Source organism: Bombina bombina, chromosome 6 (genome assembly GCF_027579735.1).
Source record: "Bombina bombina isolate aBomBom1 chromosome 6, aBomBom1.pri, whole genome shotgun sequence".
NCBI classification, from domain to species: domain Eukaryota; kingdom Metazoa; phylum Chordata; class Amphibia; order Anura; family Bombinatoridae; genus Bombina; species Bombina bombina.
This window is the reverse complement of record NC_069504.1, coordinates 317,120,290-317,141,358: the sequence shown is the minus strand read 5'-3', so window position 1 is coordinate 317,141,358 and position 21,069 is coordinate 317,120,290. Positions and strand designations below refer to the sequence as shown.

General features: G+C 33.2%; 1 protein-coding gene across 1 annotated transcript in view; it reads left to right on the top strand.

Moving 5' to 3' along the window:
• Nucleotides 1-20,253, top strand: part of OTOGL (otogelin like) — a 410,237-nt gene extending 389,984 nt beyond the window's left edge. Inside the window, exons 50-54 of the mRNA XM_053719241.1 lie at nucleotides 2,794-2,898; nucleotides 7,815-7,934; nucleotides 14,431-14,476; nucleotides 18,895-18,974; nucleotides 19,967-20,253. Coding sequence (XP_053575216.1) covers nucleotides 2,794-2,898; nucleotides 7,815-7,934; nucleotides 14,431-14,476; nucleotides 18,895-18,974; nucleotides 19,967-20,167 — 552 coding nt within the window. The 3' untranslated portion in view covers nucleotides 20,168-20,253. The remainder of the gene's footprint in view (nucleotides 1-2,793; nucleotides 2,899-7,814; nucleotides 7,935-14,430; nucleotides 14,477-18,894; nucleotides 18,975-19,966) is intronic.
• Nucleotides 20,254-21,069: the final 816 nt, after the last annotated feature.

The following is a 21,069-nucleotide window of genomic DNA, read 5'->3' as shown; positions in this document are numbered from 1 at the left end:
ATATTATTTTTAAGCGTGTTGGTTAGGAAAAACTGGGGAATGGATAATAAAGGGATTTTCTATCTTTTTAAGCAATAAAAATTCTGGAGTAGACTGTCCCTTTAACTGTTACATTTGACTAAAAAGTTGCACAAAACATAAAAAATATATTTAACAGTACAGTTGCAATTATAATAACACTATCTAATGAAAATTATTTAAAAAATGCATTGTAAAAATGTTATAATGGTTCAAAGATATGAGGTCTCACGAGTTAGAAAAATAAAGGACTGCAAAGGGCTTCAACATAGAGCTACATAGATATATATGTCTAAATATTTATATATACATATCTATATATGTGTGCTTGTATATATACACTGTATATATACAGTATATATATATATATATATATATATGTGTGTGTGTGTATGTGTATAAATATGTATTTATCTATTTATATGTGTTTATATGAATTTACAGGCATATATACACATGTAAACATCTAAATACATATGTATACATATATATAAGTGCATTGGAGCCCTTTGCAGTCCAGTAGCTGAAAACATGTAAAATCATATTTATACAATATTCATATTTAATAAAGTGTTTAAAGGATTACTGAATAATTGTTTAAGGTGTGTACAATGTTTATATATACCTTCTTATCAATGTTAAACTTATAACATTCACTTTCTTCCAATGTCTAACGATCCGTGTAACATACAAAAAAGTATTTCATATTTTTTATCCTGACGTCATCCCAGACAACCCACTAATATGGGCTGTCTAATCCCCGTTTACATCCTCCAAACCGTGGTCTATTCTATGAATATAATGAACTGAATGTACAAAGTGCCTAAATGAAAGGCAGAGGTGATAATGAATGAGAACGTACCTAATGAGATGTGTGTAAGAAGTTTAAGACACATAAAAGCATACAATAAAAACAGTGATAAAAATCATACAGTAAAATTATACAATAAAAATTAGCATGGATCCATGTAAACTGTGCAGTAATTACAAATGACAGATAAATTACAGTAATTGCATATGAGAGGTAAGATTGATGACCTGTGAAATAATTACAAGTGACAGGTGGAGTACATAAAATTGGTGTAAGTAACAAATATGAAGCTAGTGAGCAACAGTAGGTAGCAAAAACAAAAATAAAAGCCCAGCAACGAATGAAATGCAAATGTCCAAAAGCCAATTGTGTCAATTGGTCCTATGTGAAGAAAAAGATCAAAATGGTTCCTTGAAAGTTAAGTGAAGTGAAGTGAAGCAAGTGGAAAAATCCAAAAAGTGAAAAAAAATGAAAAATATGTCTACAATCAAAAAAATGCTGAAAAAATGTGGGGATAAAAATAAAACCAAATGCAATGAGTAAATGTGGTGCAGTAATCCTCAATGGGAAAACCAAAGGTGGGGTGCTATATACTTCTTGTATTTCATATATAGTTCTGCAAGTCCCTGTAAAAAATAAAAATAATAGTATAGATGGTACAGGTCTATTAAATAATATTGAAATAGTTCTTACCAGTTTTCGACGCGTTTTGGCCTATATAAGGCATTTTTCAAGACAGTAAAGACAGGAATTACTGTCTTGAAAAGGGCCTTATATACCAGGGGCTTGCAGAACTATATATGAAATACAAGAAGTATATAGCACCCCACCTTTGGTTTTCCCATTGAGGATTACTGCATCACATTTACTCATTGCATTTGGTTTTATTTTTATTCCCACATTTTTTCATAATTTTTTTGATTGTAGACATATTTTTAATTTTTTTCAATTTTTTTCACTTTTTGGATTTTTCCACTTGCTTCACTTCACTAAGGAACGATTTTGATATTTTTTCTTCACATAGAACCAATTGACCTGATTGACTTTTGGACATTTGCTTTTCATTTGTTGCTGGACTTTTATTTTTGTTTTTGCTACCTACTGTTGCTCACTAGCTTCATATTTGGTACTTACACCAATTTTATGTACTCCACCTGTCACTTGTAATTATTGCACAGGTCATCAATCTTACCTCTCATATGCAATTACTGTAATTTACCTGTCATTTGTAATTACTGTACAGTTTACATGGATCCATGATAATTTTTATTGTATAATTTTACTGTATGATTTTATTATCACTGTTTTTATTAGGTACGTTCTCATTCATTATCACCTCGGCCTTTCATTTAGGCGCTTTGTACATTACACCACCAAATTCTTCTTCCTTTGGCCGGCTAGGCGGCCTTTGTACACAGCTAGAGGTATCCCCAGGTAGCTTGGTCCATTTCCCTTATTTATAATAAACTGAATGTTACGTCGTCTTGGGCATGCGCAGTCCGTCCGGTGTTATCGCGCATGCACTTTCCTTTAGCTGAAGCCAATAATGCCAAAATACAGGATATTCTCTCAGCGATAGAACTTACCTTCAAAGCGAAGCTTCCTCTTTTGCTCCAGTGAGTGACGTAGTCAATGTCGTTGCTGAAGCTTGCGCAGGCGCATAGCATCTAAAAGCCGCCATATTCCTACCTGGGTTGTCAGCCCAGATAGGACTCCTTGAAACGATACCCATGGAGTGGGTTTGGAAAATGAGAAAATTATAAAAAACAATTGCCGTGAAATGGTAACTATTTAAAACAATGAGTACATTGAAAGGTGTATTGTTTAACATCGTTTATTTGATTAATGCATACTTTTTTTTTAGTTCAATGTCCCTTTAACTATGTATCTAGTCTAAATATTTCACATTACAATGTTCTTTATTTGTATACAAAAATAATAACATAATATGTAATCTTCTCTAGAACCAGGTGTATATTCCATCTTCAAACCATCAGATGTGTTGTGGTACCTGCAAAAACGTGTCATGTACTTTTTATAATGAAAATGGAACAATAAATGTGCATGAGGTAAGACTTTTTTCTATCTTTGTGAAAGTTATTTTTTCCACACAAGTAGAAAATAAACCACATTGTTTGAACTTTCATTAGACTTGTATTTTGTAAGACATCCCTTCTGCCATATGGACATAGATCTATGTCATGCGTAACAAAGCCCATCGTACGGTATAACGTAGATCTACTTTCATACTGTTGGAAGCCCAAGCAGTTTATTTGATATGGTAACTGAGCACAACTGGTGCTCGGTTATCATATGAAGGCAAATTTACAGATAATTACAGACATTGACATATTATGTATCATTGTTTGTAACAATCTTCCGTTGCACAGGTGGACTGTAAAGGAGGGAAAGTGGGATGGGTGGCACAAATGTGGAGGGAGAAGGTAGGGGAAGGAGTGGGAGGGGTCCTACACTGCAGAATTTTTTTTAATGGGAGGGATGTGAAGCTACATTATGGCAAAATGGGGAATTGGTAGGGGGGAGCTCCCTAACTAACAATCTCAGGGAGGGGGGAGGTAGGGGTCACCACTACACAACAGAAAAAAAATAAAATTAATAAATAGAAATAAAAAAATACCTATAAATTGGTTACTGGCAGGCAGCTGCCAGTACCTAAAATGGCCACCACTAGTCGGAGTGGGATTATAGAGCTGTTTGGGGGTATTAGGGAGGTGGGAGGGTGGAGGAAGGATCACTACACTGCAGAATATAATAATGATAATATTAAAAGCCCACACTGCATATTTACTGACTGTCTGCCAGTAATTAAGATGGTGGTGACCTATGTGGTGAGGGAGGAAAGAGAGCTGTTTGGAAAGGATCAGGTAGCGATCAGGGAGTGGGAGGGTAATCTCTTACACCTTACAAACTAATGGCTAGATTACGAGTCTTGCATTAGGGTTAAAAAGCAGCGTTGAGAGGTCCCAATGTTGCTTTTTAACGCCCGTTGGTATTACGAGTCTTGCAGGTACAGGTGTACCGTTCACTTTTTGGCCAGACTCGCAAATACCGCAAATCCACTTACGTCAATTGCGTATCCTATATTTTCAATGGGACTTGCATAGCGCCGGTATTACGAGTCTTCCAAAAAGTGAGCGGTAGACCCTTTCCTGTCAAGCCTGGTACTGCATTTTAAAGTCAGTAGTTAAGAATTTTACACTACAACACCTATCAGCCAATCGGAATTAAGGTAGGAACAATCCTATTGGCTGATGCAATCAGCCAATAGGATTGAAGTTCAATCCTATTGGCTGATCCAATCAGCCAATAGGATTAAGCTTGCATTCTATTGTCTGTTCCAATCAGCCAATAGAATGCAAGCTCAATCCTATTGGCTGATTGCATCAGCCAATAGGATTTTTCCTACCTTAATTCCGATTGGCTGATAGAATTCTATCAGCCAATCGGAATTGAAAGGATGCCATCTTGGATGACGTCACTTAAAGGAATCGTCATTGTTGAAGAAGACTCCGGATGAAGAGGATGCTCTGCGTCGGATGTCTTGAAGCTGGAGCCGCTTCGCACCGGATTGATGAAGATAGAAGATGCCGTCTGGATGAAGACTTCTGCCCATCTGGAGGACCTCTTCTGCCTGACTTGGATGAAGACCTCTGCCCGTCTGGAGGACCACTTCTGCCCGGTTGGGTGAAGGCGTCTCACGGTAGGGTGATCTTTAAGGGGTTAGTGTTAGTTTTTTTTAAGGGGGGATTGGGTGGGTTTTAGAGTAGGGTTGGTTGTGTGGGTGGTGGGTTTTAATGTTGGGGGGGTATTTGTACTTTTTTTACAGGTAAAAGAGCTGATTACTTTGGGGCAATGCCCTGCAAAAGGCCCTTTTAAGGGCTATTTGTAATTTAGTGTAGTGTAGGGCTTTTCTTTATTTTGGGGGGCTTTTTTATTTTGTTAGGGGGATTAGAGTAGGTGTAATTAGTTTAAAAATCTTGTAATTATTTTATTATTTTCTGTAATTTAGTGTTTTTTTTGTACTTTAGATAATTTTTAAAATTGTAATTAATTGTATTTAGTTTAGGTAATTAATTTAATTATAGTGTAGTGTTAGGTGTAATTGTAACTTAGGTTAGGTTTTATTTTACAGGTAAATTTGTCTTTATTTTAGCTAGGTAGTTATTAAATAGTTAATAACTATTTAATAACTATTTTACCTAGTTAAAATAAATACAAAGTTGCCTGTAAAATGAAAATAAACCCTAAGCTAGCTACAATGTAACTATTAGTTATATTGTAGCTATCTTAGGGTTTATTTTATAGGTAAGTATTTAGTTTTAAATAGGAATTATTTAAGTTAGGGAGGGTTAGGGTTAGGGTTAGACTTAGGTTTAGGGGTTAATAACTTTATTATAGTGGTGGCGACGTTGTGGGCGGCAGATTACGGGTTAATAAATGTAGTTAGGATGCGGCAACATTGGGGGTGGCAGATTAGGGGTAATAAATATAATGTAGGGTTCGGCGATATTGGGGGCAGCAGATTAGGGGTTCATAAGTATAATGTAGGTGGCAGCGGTGTCCTCAGTGGCAGATTAGGGGTTAATAATTATAATTTAGTTGTCAGCGATGTCGGGCGGCAGATTAGGGGTTAATAAGTGTAATATTAGGGGTGTTTAGACTCGGGTTCATGTTAGGGTGTTAGGTGTAGACATAAAATGTGTTTCCCCATAGGAATCAATGGGGCTGCGTTAGGAGCTTTACGCTGCTTTTTTGCAGGTGTTAGATTTTTTTTCAGCCGGCTCTCCCCCATTGATTCCTATGGGGAAATCGTGCACGAGCACGTTTTAGCAGCTCACCTCTAACGTAAGCAGCGCTGGTATTGAGGTGAGATGTGGAACTAAATTTTGCTCTTCGCTCACTTTTTTGTGTTTAACGCCGGGTTTGTAAAAACCCATAATACCAGCACTGTCTGCAAGTGAGCGGTGACCATAAACTGCTTGTTAGCACCGCATAGCCTCTAATGCAAAACTCGCAATCTAGCTGAAAGTTTGTTAACCTCATGTCTCTCAGGATGATTCTGTTTATGCAATATCACAGCTTTATCCTCAAAAGTCCCAAGTCTTTATGGTGTCACATGCAGTGCCCTGCGGTTCCTCTCAATCTCCTGGAGGAGTTTATTTGCTGGCAGAACTTGTTGCCCAGGTATATTCATAGCTATCTGTGGCATTATCTGCTTTTCCTATACTAAAGGGTAGATGCATAAGGAACATAAGAGATTCAGAAAGTAAGGTTTCTGTATCATTGCTGCTACTCCGGTTGTCCTTATTCATAAGTCTGATAAGGAAAAGACGTCTGTAGCATCTGAGGGTGAAATCTCAGATTCGCACAATATAATTCCTTCATCTGATGCTGAAGTTGTATCCTTCAGATCTAAGCTTGAACACCTTTGCATACTGTTAAAGGAGGTTTTGGCTACTTTGGATGACTCTGATCTGCCTGTCGTTGTCAACCCTAAGAAATCTAGTAAACTTAATAAATACTTGATATGGTGCCTAAAGTAGAAGGGGCCATTTCTACTCTGGCTATGAGAACTACTATTCCTTTGGAGGATAGCTGCTCTTTTAAGGATCCTATGGATAAAACGCGGGAGGCTTATTTGAAGATGTATGTTCATCAAGGTCTTCTATGGCAACCTGCAGTTGGTATTGCCACTGTGTCTAGTGCGGCATCTTATCGGTATGAGGTCAAGTAGAGACTCCTTTGGAGGAGATCCAAGACGTTGGTGGCGACGTTGTGGGCGGCAGATTAGGCATTAATAAATATAACGTAGGGTTCGGCGATGTTGGGGGCAGCAGATTAGGGGTTCATAACTATAACGTAGGTGGCGGCGGTGTCCAGAGCGGCAGATTAGGGGTTAATAATATAATGCAGGTGTCGGCGATGTCGGGCGGCATATTAGGGGTTAATAAGCATCAGATTAGGGGTGTTTAGACTTGGGGTTCATGTTAGGGTGTTAGGTGTAGACATAACTTTTATTTCCCCATAGGAATCAATGGGGCTGCGTTAGGAGCTGTACGCTGCTTTTTTGCAGGTGTTAGTTTTTTTTCAGCCGGCTCTCCCCCATTGATTCCTATGGGGAAATCATGCACGAGCATGTTTTACCTGCTCACCACTAACGTAAGCAGCGCTGGTATTGAGGTGAGATGTGGAGCTAAATTTTGCTCTTCGCTCACTATTTTGCGGCTAACGCTGTGTATCTAAAAACCCGTAATACCAGCGCTGTCTGTGAATGAGTGGTAAGCATAAACTGCTCATTAGCACCGCACAGCTTCTAACGCAAAACTCGTAATCTAGGTGTTTCTGATTAATCCCTTTACTGCCAGGAATTTCAAGTAAGGTGTGCAGCTGCAATTAGCAGCATTCTAATTGCCAAAAAGCTATTCTGTTTAAACAGAGTGTTAGCAAAAAAATCTAAAAAAAATTGCTAGTTTTTCTCTAAAATTGCATGTATGTATTTGTAAGAGAAAATTAAAACATTTATTTTTAGGATATTTATTTCCAAAATTGTTAATTTACTTTGCTTTTTAACTTTGTTTTTCCATATATTTTTCATGAACTCCATTTTGTTATTTTGTATTATAGTTTTCTTGTTAAATCTTATTTCTCAAAGCCATACATATCTGGTATCATCTGTAGCCTAATCTCTTTGTCAGTCACATTTTAGTCAGAAAATGTTTTTAATCCTTTTCTACTTTCGGCAGTCAATTTAATTCAAGTGGGTTGTGTTTTACTATGTGTATGTATGTTTGTATGCATATAAGCATTCAAGTATTCAGGAAAGGTGTGAAATGTCATGCTGATAATTTGTTAATAAAGTTTTTTGATAAATTCCATTGAAAACAGTGGCGGCTGTTTGATATTTGGATAGAGAGTTCACAAATATATATATTTGTTATATCATAAAGTTTATTTTGTTTTCCAGGTGGGAAGTACATGGATTTCAAACTGTACCAAATATGAATGCACAAAAACAGCAGTAGGTGCTATGATACTGGGAGCTAGTGTTGTTTGCCCCCCTTTTAATGAGAGTGCATGTCTGAAGGTTTGTGTTATCAATTCAAATAAAATGTTTGTGTTGACTTGTTGTAATATTCATATTTTTTCATGTTAAAGGGACATTAAACTCATGCACATGAACGAGCACTATTTAAATATGTTAAGAATGTTTGTTGTTATGAAACACAACCACTGCTTTTATATATAAAATAATATTTATTAAAATGTGCTCTTTAGATGTCACAAAGAGAAAATATCTGTTATGTCCCTTTAATCATGATCTGTAAAATAATTATGGAAAAGATAGCTATAGGCATTGCAGGGTATTTATTTTTAAAATAAATAAATAAGTAATTTATTAAGTTTAAATGCATTGTCATTAATTTGACATTTTTGCCCTGGAAGCTAAACTGCTTATATTTTAGTGAAACAACAATGTAGACTCAAATGTTATTAAAGGGTTAAAATTAAAATGAGCATGGGTGCATTTAAATTTTAAAAATAATCATTTTTGCTAAATAGTTCCATTAGCAAATATGTTTCTAGCAAAAGTGATTTCTGTTTTTCAGTGACAAACGCATATATGCTGTGAAGGCCTGTGCATGAGTTTTCCAGCTCAAAGATCTGGCGGTGGTGTAAAGTGTGTCTGTGAAGACTTCATTTGTGTCATGCAAGCCACTGCTGACTCTCTAAGAGAGTTTGGTGTTTGAATGGTGGTGCAGGGGCGCTTATAGCATATGTGTATATGCCGTTGAAAAACAGTAACAACTTTTACTAGAAGCATTTTTTTTTTTTGCATTTCTAATGAAAGTATATTGCAAAAAAAACGCTTCTATTTAAAATTGAAATGCACCCATGCACCCATGCACATATCAATTTTGGCCTTTCTATCCAATGCTAGGTGGTAAACTTTATAAAGATTAATAACTTATTTTTATTTATAGATTAAGCAAAGATGCATTAAAGAGCTTTATTAATATTATTATTATACTTTATTTATAAAGCGCTAACATATTCTGCAGAGCTGTATTATAAAATTATTTCCCTATTAGAAAACCATTTGACATTTTATATAATTCTTGCCACCAACAAGCTATAATAAACAAAAATGATTTCACAGCTTGCTCAGGGCATGTTTACATTTGAAAAGCTAAAACAGGGCAATTAAGTGATATACAGGTGAAACTCGATGATTATGGCTTACAGCTGATGAAAACCCCAAATCCACAATCTCAGAAAATTTGAATATTACATGCAATCAATAAAACAAGGATTGTACATAGAACAATATCGGACCTCTGAAAAGTATAAGCATGCATACTGTATGTACTCAGTACTTGGTTTGGGCCCCTTTTGCAGCAATTACTGCCTCAATGCAGCGTGGTATGGAAGCTATCAGCCTGTGGCACTGCTGAGGTGTTATGGAACACCAGGATGCTTCAGTATCGGCCTTCAGCTCTTCTGCATTGTTCAGTCTCAAGTCTCTTATCTTTCTCTTGGCAATGCCCCATAGATTCTCTATGGGGTTCAGGTCAGGCGAGTTTTCTGGCCAATCAAGCACAGTAATCCCACGGTCATTGAACCAGGTTTTGGTGCTTTTGGCAGTGTGGGCAGGTGCCAAGTCCTGCTGGAAAATGAAGTCAGCATCCCCATAGAGCTCATCTGCGGAAGAAAGCATGAAGTGCTCCAAAATTTCCTGGTAGACGGCTGCGTTGACCCTGGACTTAATGAAGCACAGTGGACCAACACCAGCAGAGAACATGACTCCCCAAATCAACACAGACTGTGGAAACTTCCCACTTGACTTTAAGCATCTTGCAGTGTGTGCCTCTCCATTCTTCCTCCATACTTTGGGTCCTTGGTTTCCAAATGAGATGCAAAATTTGCTCTCATCAGAAAAGAGGACTTTGGGCCACTGAGCAATAGACTAGGTCTGTTTTTCTTTAGCCCAGGTAAGACGCTTCTGACGTTGTTTGTTGTTCAGGAGTGGCTTGACAGGAGGAATACGACATTTGAAGCCCATGTATAGGATCCGTCTGTGTGTGGTGGCTCTTGATGCACTAACTCCACCCTCAGTCCACTCCTTGTGAAAGTCAAACACTTTTGAATGGCCTTTTCCTGACAATCCTCTCCAGGCTGCGGTCATCCCTGCTGCTTGTTCACCTTTTTCTTCCACAATTTTCCCTTCCACATAACTTTCTATTAATGTGCTTTGATACAGCACTTTGGGAACATCCAACTTCTTTTGCAATTACCTTTTGAGTCTTTCCCTCCTTATGGAGAGTGTCAATGATGGTTTTCTGCACAACTGTCAGGTCAGCAGTCTTTCCCATGATTGTGATTCCGACTGAGAGACCATTTAAAGGCTCAGGAACCCTTTGCAGGTGTTATGGCTTAATTGGCTGATTAGAATGGGACACTTTGAGCCTAGAATATTGCACCTTTTCATAATATTCTAATTTTCTGAGATTGTGGATTTGGGGTTTTCATGATCTGTAAACCATAATTATCACAATTATGACAAATCATGGCTTGAACTATCTTGCTTGGCATGTAATGAGTCTATCTCATATATTAGTTTCACCTTTTAAGTTGCATTAGTGAAATAAATTAACTTTTGCACGATTCTAATTTTTCGAGTTTCACCTGTGTATATATATATATATATATATATATATATATATATATATATATATATATATATATATATATATATATATATATATATATATATATATATATATATATATATATATATACTGTATATGATATGATATTCAGCAGCCACAATGAGACCTTAGCTTCCATTTATTTATTGCATTTATTTTAGTTTTTAGACAAATATAATTTGTTGTTGTAACAGCTCCAAACAAACAGGAAGCGACCATTCTTTAACCAGTTCCTATCTCCTGGGGGAAAGGAGATGTTGGTAGTGCTCTGCTTATGCTGAACAAACACTTAACATGTTTTACATCATATCCTAGTTCATCCAAAAATTAATTTGTAGACTTCCCATATAAAGGAGGTGACAACTATTCTACCACTACTTCTGCATACAGTGTATGCGCCAAATAGAGCACCACCAGCGCAACATCTTCCTCATGTACCACCACAATATATGCTGCCCATGTTATGTTCTTCAGCTCACAATATATGGATGATGCTGCAAAGCCACCTTGTGTCAACCCTCCATTTATTCTGCATATTGTTAAAGGGACAGTACACTGTAAAATTGTTTTTCCATTAAAGTATTTTAAATTACTTGTTATACCAACTGCAGAGTATAAAATATTTGAGAAATTGCATTTTCGGGGTTATTTGTGTATATGAAGTAGCTGGTTTTGTGCTTTGAAACCACAGCCTATTACAATGGGTTAATATCAGATCTCATTATGTTATCACTTTTATGTACACAGACTTGCTTCCTTATCTTATATTTGTCTGGAGCACCAAAGCTCAATACATAGAGAGAACAATGGAAAATTATCATTTTATTACTTAACTATCCTGCATCCCACTAAAAGTGTAATCTCTTCTGCTGGCTGTGTTTACTTAGGCTTGTCAATAGCGTATACGCCAGTATCAAAACTTTCAGTATAGGTTGGGAAACCACAAGCTAAATCAGCTATTTCAAATGATGAAATAAGAGTAAAGGAGCTACTTGCAACCAATTTAATACACTCTAGCAGGTAAAAAGGATCATTGGGAATAATTTAAAGGGGAGAAAGTTTTTGGGTGAACTGTCCCTTTAATTTTGGAGTTTAAACAGAGCCCAGATACTCAAACAACAGAAATGAATTAATGTCAGAGGCAAGACCTATGTGAAATTTACATTCAGGAAGAATTTCCGTAGAGCTATACAGGGCATCAGAGGCAGGTGAATATCATGAACTGCAACTTTCAAAGAGTTACAGAGGTCAGTGTTTGGAACTGAAGAGTAAAAGCCCAGGATCCCCTATCCATTTAAAACCTTCCGTTCCATAGTATTTTTCCTTAATGGGATTATACCACATTGCCCATAGCTTTAAATATACTAGAAGGTCACACACCAGGAGTCAATGCCTCATCATCTAAAAGATGTAAAATGAGAAAGCACTAAGTTTATTATTATTAGCAGATTACTTAATAGAATACTACATATACCTTTAAAATGTTTTTAATACATGCCTCTTGCTAGAGATTGGCTAGAACAATGTATATACATTTTAAAACACAAATTTTAATAATTACCTCTTTATAGAACATTAAATTTTTAGTTCTAATATAACTCACTGTAGTATTAAAGCACCATTGCTAATAAACTTAATAATATGACATGCTTTACAAAAGATATATAAGAAATGTGTTTATGATATATATGTGTTTGTATAAGGGTAACCAATGGTTTTTGGCTCCATTTTAAATTATGTCATTAGCAGACTCCCATTCATCCTGGAACCTCAAAAACACTTTAAGGGCTAGATTACAAGTGGAGCGCTAATTTAAACGGAAACATTTGACCATTTACAGGCGTGCGATAAATAACCAGCCATTACAAGTTACTGGTTATTGCTACCTCGAGCTCCAAAAATTAACCAAAGATCAGATCTCTGATTAATTTTCTAAATGTCCCCTAATTGCCCCCCAAATATAGTGTGAGGTTTGTTTTCTAAGGTAAAAAATTGTTGTATAATTCTTAAACTAAATGAAGCAGTGAGGGGTTAAATTTACAGGGTGAATATGTATGTATGTATATATACTGTATATATACTGTATATATATATATATATATATATATATATATGTGTGTGTGTGTGTATATATATATATATATATATATATATATATATATATATATATATATATATATATATATATATAACCTTTGAAACTAAATTACAAACTGACTGAATGATCTAAAGTTCTCTGCTCTGGTGAGATGATCTAGAAATTCTCGCCGGTATAGTGAGGTCCCTCAAATAATTTGTGAAACAAACATTTTAGCTTAAGATCTGCTTATCTCAATGTGCAGGGTTCTTGAAGTTAAAAAGGGACCCGTACATTACAATATAAGATTTAAAAAACAATCCAACCATTTTATGTGATTTCTCTCTATGCCGTCGAGTCTTTGATCCTCGGGCGCTTAGTATCTAACACATGGACGATATTCAAATGGACTGTTTTAACTTTAATTTAATATTACTAAGCTATTAAATAGAATGTATAATTATTTTTTATGTTTCAATTCCATATTAAATATTAACATTTACATATATTTAATTTATAATTAAATTATACATTTTAAATGGAATATTATTATAGTATTTTGATGAACTATTATTTTATGCTAATATAACATACATTCAATTAAAATGTTTACATTTTAAAACATCTGTTTCCCTTGTCATAATATGTGTGTTAAGAATTGCAGCGTGTTTTCATTGCATTAATTGTATTTACTTAGCTTTCCCTGTCTTATATGCCCTAATAATAATTAAAACCTCTATCTTTACAACTGAGTAAGGTTCTTAAAGTGACAGTAAATATAAAATTGCTTTAATCATATTTCTCCGTTATGAACTTCTTACCTTATAAAAATAAGGCTTTCTATATTTTTATTGATTTAAAACATCTTAGGTTGTTTTTTGTTAGTTGTAAATAATTACTTTACGACGGACTTGCCTTTTGACTTTCAAACCAGATACACATTTTGATTTTTTTTTCATAAAAATCCATATTTCTAAATATTTTAAGGAAAAATGTTATGTATAATTCAAGATCTATTTAAAAACATATGACATTCTAGTCATCTTTTTTTTTTTACTTCTTAATAGTATTACGGAGATTAATCCTATAAAACAACAACAAACTTGTAAAGAATAAACTAAAATGATTAATTAAAAACAATAGGATATATATATAAAAGCAATATGTTTCCAACCACTTAAAGATTGAAAAAAAAATGAAATTAATTAATTAAAAAGCAGGGTGAAAAAACTTAAAAAACAGGCACTTTGTGTCAGACAAAAGTCACACTATCCCCACACAGCCATTAATTTTTAAAAATTAAAACAATCCTAGACTGATTTGGGAACTAACTCAACTTAAACTGACCTGTCTGTTGACGCGTCAAATTGTTAATAAAGCATTTGCTTCATTTCAGATTCCTTTAAGCCATTCAATGTTGTATCATCTTGAATTGATTCAAAATTGGATTACAGACTTTAAAATTGGCCTACTCGCCATTTGAATTTATTAACTGGAATTAATTGCCTCTCCATAGATATATAATCTCCTAGTCTGCTTTAATTTTGATAGAAGACCTAGAAAAATTCCTCATTATATGCAGGCACTACTCATACAAAGGGTGCTGAGTATTTGGAGATCCTCTCAGGAGTTTAGAATGCATGCTGTTAATTGGCTACGTTGCTATAGGCCAACTTATTACTGGGTAGTACTTCAACAATTCCATTGACAGCTTTGCATGTACTTGTTTTAACTTGATAGGGAAAACGTTGAGCAAATTATATTTTGATGTTCTTTGTTTTACTTTTTTCTTTTAGAATGGTGGAACTATACAGACCTATAATGATGGCTGCTGCAAGATATGTAAGTGAATAAAAGCTGCATTATGGGCTAGTTTCTGCTTTATTTTGGAGAGCTGTGGTTTCATTTAACTTATCTGCTGGGACATAAGGAAGGGAGAAAGCATGCAATGGCCGGCACAATCACAATTGATTTCTTTAACAACTAGCACTCACAGGCCTTGCTTACTTTTCACGGCTGATTACATGGTGATTTTAACCCTATCATTCTGGAGTATAACGATAGTTATATATTTAAAATAAGAAAAGAAAACTAATATGCAGTGGATCACAATACATTTTTTTCAAATTCATTTTGCATAAAATAATTTATTTTTTTGCAGTAACATACAAAGCTTCATGCCACATTTGTTTTTCAACCTGAGATGTAAAAATGTTGTAACGCATGAATTATCCTCTAATAGTTCAATACTAAAGGCACAGACATTAAAGAAAACCATGAGTCATTGTATTTTTGAAACAGGAAATCATTAAAGGGCCATAATACCCAAATGTTTAAACACTTGAAAGTGATGCAGTATAGCTGTAAAAAGCTGACTAGAAAATATCACCTGAACATCTCTATGTAAAAAAGAAAGATATTTTACCTCAAAAGTTCCTCAGTAGCCACCTCCCATTGTAAAGGATTTTTGAAGCAGCATTTTAGTGTGTTTGTCCTAGGACAGCTGAAAGGATGAGCATCGTGCACTCTCATATTATTTCACCAATCAGGTAAAGGAAGCTTACTATGAAATCTCATGAGAGTTAAGTCAAATCTCATGAGATCACAGTAAAAGAGTTCATGACCTCAGCACTGCTGATGCTGATTGGCTGCTGTTCATTTCTTCATTTTTTTTTTATTTTTACCTGCAGCTGGGAGCAGCTGAGTATAACTTTAAACACAGAACTTACTCTGCTGAGCTGAGGAAACTGTGAGGTAAAATATCTTCCTTTTTTACATAGAGATGCTCAAGTGATATTTTCCTGTCAGCTTTTTACAGTTATACTGCATCAGTTTCAAGTGATTTAGCATATGAGTATTATGTCCCTTTAAATATATGTTTGCATGTGTGTGAACAAAAGTCTTTCGTTGTACATACAGCAGGGTTAGTGGACTACGTACTTATTTTCTAGAAAAATAAATCTACCTTTATATTGATGTGAAGCATATAATTTCTCACTATCGTGAAAAGTTAAATCCTTGAGGCTCCATTGTATTTGGTTCCATTATCGTATGCTATTTAAAGAGTTACAGTAAAAATAACCTCTGTGGTCCCAAGAAAGTCAGTGTTATACTTCAGAAAAAATATGGCTTTGGGATTTTGAAAACTAAAACACGTCTCTTTTTAACATGAATATGCTAACTTAACTGCTCATTAAACATCAGAACTAAAAGCATGTGCTCTATGGGAAATACAATTTTCATAAGAATGTGGGATTGCAGTTGTAAGGGTTTTAATGGGCAAAAAAACCATAAAAAGCTTGATTAAATGCATGCAGAGCCAATCCATGTATTTAATTCTTACCTTGCCATAGCTTCATTACAATCATTGTAAAGTTATGTTTGTTGACACTGCTATATGTGTACGATAGGAACTCCTGGTGTGATATTTGTTTTTAATGAAAACATATCAGTTGTATTAATCTCATTGTATCTGACAAGCAAGAAATCACTTGGCAGTGTAAGAATTAATTAACATGTTATTTGTGTCAAAATGTTTAATTATACCAAAATCTTATATTCCTAATAATTCTGCCAGGTTCTGGAATGGGTGTATTACCCTTTACCATTACCCCCGTAGTTCCTACTGCTAAAATAAATTGTGAACCAGGTACTATAATTGTTTAATGTCTATTTTTGTTTTCTTAAAATGCTAATTGATAATTTGAAGAGATATTTTAGATCCAGGATCTGTATGATGAGGAATATATATATATATATATATACATACACACACAGTGTATATATATATATATATATATATATATATATATATACACATATATACATACACACACACACACATATATAATTACTATACCATAAGCACATAAAATAAATGCACTCAGTTCTTACTTTTTGTATATCCATCATGATGATTTATCATTCTCTCTGACCGACTCACACAATTTTCTGTTGCAGATATAAAACAAAAGGCCTACCTAGTCAGCATATTTTAAATCTACTACCCTCGGTGTAATTATTATTATTTATTATTATTATTATTATTATTATCACTCAACCTTCTTCCCTCCATTTTTTGTTATCAAAAACCTATTTTTTCTGAAAATGCTTTCTTCCTAATGTAGATTATTTGAAAATTTCAATCACACACCACCCTTAACATCTCCAAGCTGTTTATAATAATTTAATGAAACATTTTATAGTGATAAACTTTTTTTTCGCCAGTTTCAAGTGGGTTACCACTTTGTTCTTTAGGATATACAGTATGACTTTTAGAAGTTTTCACAAGATTATGATGTCTGCATAGTAATCTGTAGAATAATGTAAAACTGCATAATTAACGCACTTTTTAAGATGCTAGTACCTGTTCCCATACAAGATAGTACACCGTTGACATGTCCTGCTACATTTATGTTTTTTACATTTTTATTATCTCAAATACTAATTCTGCATCATTAGTGAGGTGTGACTGATACAATTAATTGTAACCCTTAAGGAAACAATTACAAAGGTTTATTTCCATACAAATATTTTTTTTTTTAACATGGACAGTAATGGGTTGTGAGGTTGAGAAAAGACTACAAAAGAAATCATCATGATGTAAATTTATTAAAACTATTACTTTTGAATGCATATTTTTTTGTGTTGTATACAACAGTACTATATATTTTCTTAATCTACCATCTTATTAAAACAGAGATACCCTATTATGGAATATAATAAATACACTCATAAAGGCTACGCCAGTACTTTTAGCACATTTACTATTTGTTTGTGTGTTTTGTTTATGCCCACAATCATTCGGCTAAAAAAAATAAAACAAAAAATATCTATTTTTATCAAGAAAATAGGCTTATTAAATGATACAAAAATAATGTGTAAATGTTTATTTTATAGTTCTTCTACAATACCAAAAATGAATCCCTTGTTTAAAGTTCTTGCATGTATGAAAAAATCAAAACCTGTTGTAAATATTTTTTATGGAATATAATTATTGCATTTATTATTAATAGTAATGAATAACAAATAATTTTAGATTTTTTTTAAAGACACTAATTTAATTTCCATGGATTTTTCATTTGAAGTGGAAATAAATGTTTTTATTTCAACAACACAAATACGTGTATAATTATTTTGTGCTATTATTCTATAGTATTATTTTTTCAGTTTGTTTTACTCATAAAAATATTAATAATCTTCAAACTGAAGTAATGAATGATGCAAAGTTTATATTATACAATTTAGAAATGCATTATTATTGGCTCCTTGGAACTAGGCAGATAATCAAATTCATCTAGACTTTTAGATGTGTTCAAAAGGACTGACCTATATATCTACTTATCTAAACGTAAACACGTTTTGCATCTCTGTTACTTGTTATTGTTCCCATATTTTATGACTTTTATTCTTATTTTTTAAATCAATTTTTATTTACTTTTGTAATTGCAACTTATAAGAATTTTGAAATGTTTTTCTGTTTTTTAATTGTCCTCAAATCTACTAAAGAAATACTTAATGGTTATCATTTTATGGCATAGAACATATTTTAAGTGTAGAAATAAAACATATGTAATACTGTTGATTTTATTTCTCCTTCATAACATACTGTGAATTAACATTTTTATATATAATAAATTAAACAGAACCCCCAATTATTGTATTTCAGTTTCTTTCCCACTGATAAGGATTCCTACTGATAACAATAATGTTAAAAATACAGATAATCTTTCCTGTACAGCCTTTATTAACTGATGATTGTTAATTGCTACCACTATTTTTTTTTAATTATTATTATATCCAGTTTGTAAGATTGCCATTCAATTCATACACAAACATCTCCCAGTTTTTATGTAACATTTTCTAAAAGCTTTTTTATTGGAAAATAATCTGCTGTATAATTCTATAATTAAAAAAGAGGAAATACAGCTCTTTTGAAATCTTTTTCTGTAAAAATTATATATAATATTATGCATATGAAAGTTGAGTGTGGTACAAAAGAAGCAATTTTCTGTAGGATCATATACAATAATGAAATAATTGTCTTACCTGTTTTGTCCAATAAAACACATCAACAAAGTTGCTAAATATATTGAAAGTATTTAGTTAAGGATGGCCTGATTTATATTCCTAAAACTGTGGAATGAGCAAGCATAGTTACAAATCTAAAATATGCATATTGTTTTTTTTACACTGATATATTTTTATATTGATGTTTGCTGATATATTTAATTAATTATTTTTAATTCCTCTCTCATCAGGTGCAAAGGAAGAAAAGATTTGTCAGAAAGTGGCAGTCAGAACCACAATACGGAAAAGTGACTGTTTTAGCCAAACTCCGGTAAGTCTATCAGTTATGCTACTATGGGTTTTTCACCATCTTGTGCTTGTCTTTGGCAGATAATGAACTTCAACCAGTATTGTCAGTGTGTTTTCCAGTGATCACAATCTCAAAATGCTTCTGCCGTTAATACCCCTGAAACTTGAAATTGTTAACTCCCAAAATAAAAAACCTGAAATATTTATCTGTTGTTAACAAATAAAATGGTGATTTTGTGGGTTTAGTGATTACCTCACAGGTTGAAGGGGCTATATGTTGATTGATCCTTTTTTATAGATAAAGGTGTCTATATTTTTGTAGGGATTTTAACAGGGTGATTATTGGTATATAGGTAATGTGAGTTTATAGGGTTATGGATTTTTCTGATTTTTAGTAGTGCAAAAGTTATTATTATTAAAAAAAAACGTAACTTAAATTAATCATTAAATGACCCATTGTACTGCATTGGATTTTATTCACCTGTTTATGATGGACATGGCTAAAATTATCAGTAGGGGTGTCAGTAGGGGTGTCCACATACTTTTGGCCATATAGTGTGTGGGTGTGTGTCTCTTTGTATGTGTGTGTGTGTATATATATAGTATATATATATATATATATATATATATATATATATATATATATATATATATATATATATATACTTAAATTATATCTGTGTACACTTTCACAAAGACACATAGAAAGAAAAGTATATATATATATATATATATATATATATATACACAGTATATATATATATATATATATATATATATATATATATATATATATATATATATATATATATATATATATATATATATATATATATATATATATAAAGATTTCTTTTGTTTAAACTTAGGTATAGATAATTTTTAAATTTCTTTAAAAATAAATTATTTTTGTTAATGTTTCCAGTTTCCACTGACAAGTTTCAGTCTTTGGCAAATGCAATTTTTTGTTGTTTGTACACTACTACAATTCTTACTTTTCTTTTGATTCTACAGATAACAGTGGCTTCATGTGATGGGAAATGTCCTTCTGCAACAATCTTTAATGTCAACCTTGATAGCCATATAAGATTCTGTAAATGTTGTCGAGAGAATGGAGTACAAAATCTTACTGTGCCACTTTACTGCTCAGGAAATGGTACTGAAGTTATGTATGTCATCCAGGAGCCTGCTGACTGTTCATGTCAATGGAATTAAATAGATGTTTGGAAATTTGAGAACAATTAAACAGACAACGGGTTTACCAGTAAAAAACAAAATCACAACATTTAATTAAGTATCTAGGGAGGTGGGAAAAAATGGCAATATTAATACAGCAACATTGAAAAACAAAAACTTGGCAACATAATGAAATATTTTAATGAACATGAAGTAGGCCTGTATGTATTTAGTCATTTATGAGTCTGTACTCAAATTATATTGACTTATATTCATGAAAGTGTATTAAATAAAAGCAGGTACTGAAGTTTGAAAATCCTCACATAGCCCAATTCCGAAATGATGTAAGGAAGACAGAACATTCAATGTTCATAATGTGAAGACATTATCTGTATTTCATATTTAGTAGCAAACCCTGTGTAAGGGTAGCAAGCATGTTATATGCACATTGAGCCAAGACAGATTTTAAAATATACATATGCATAAGTAAGCTTTTATGACCTATATAGGTTTGCTACCTTTTCTGGAAAAAAAAGTAGTTGCCATGCTCATTAGCATACATTTGCATAAATATTATACAGCATAAAGCAGAAACTAAAGCTGCTAGGACTGATTTTAAATATTTTTTTTAAACATAGATTCCAATGCACTTAGAAAAAGTTTCACCATAATAGCATATTTATTTCTTTATTTAATCTTTATTTTCAACTTTGACCTGAACCTTAAAAATACTGGCATACCAGTATCATTCCAGCTAGACCTAGATTTGTTCCACATGCAAAAAAAGCATAAGGTCATACCTACAATTGTCACCAAACATTCTACTAAAAACACAATCTGATTGTGAAAGCAATATTTTATACTTGACTTGCGGTGCAAAAAATTATTAATTTGTGAAGTATTTCTTTATTGATCCCATATGTGCCATGGGTAGTATTTTC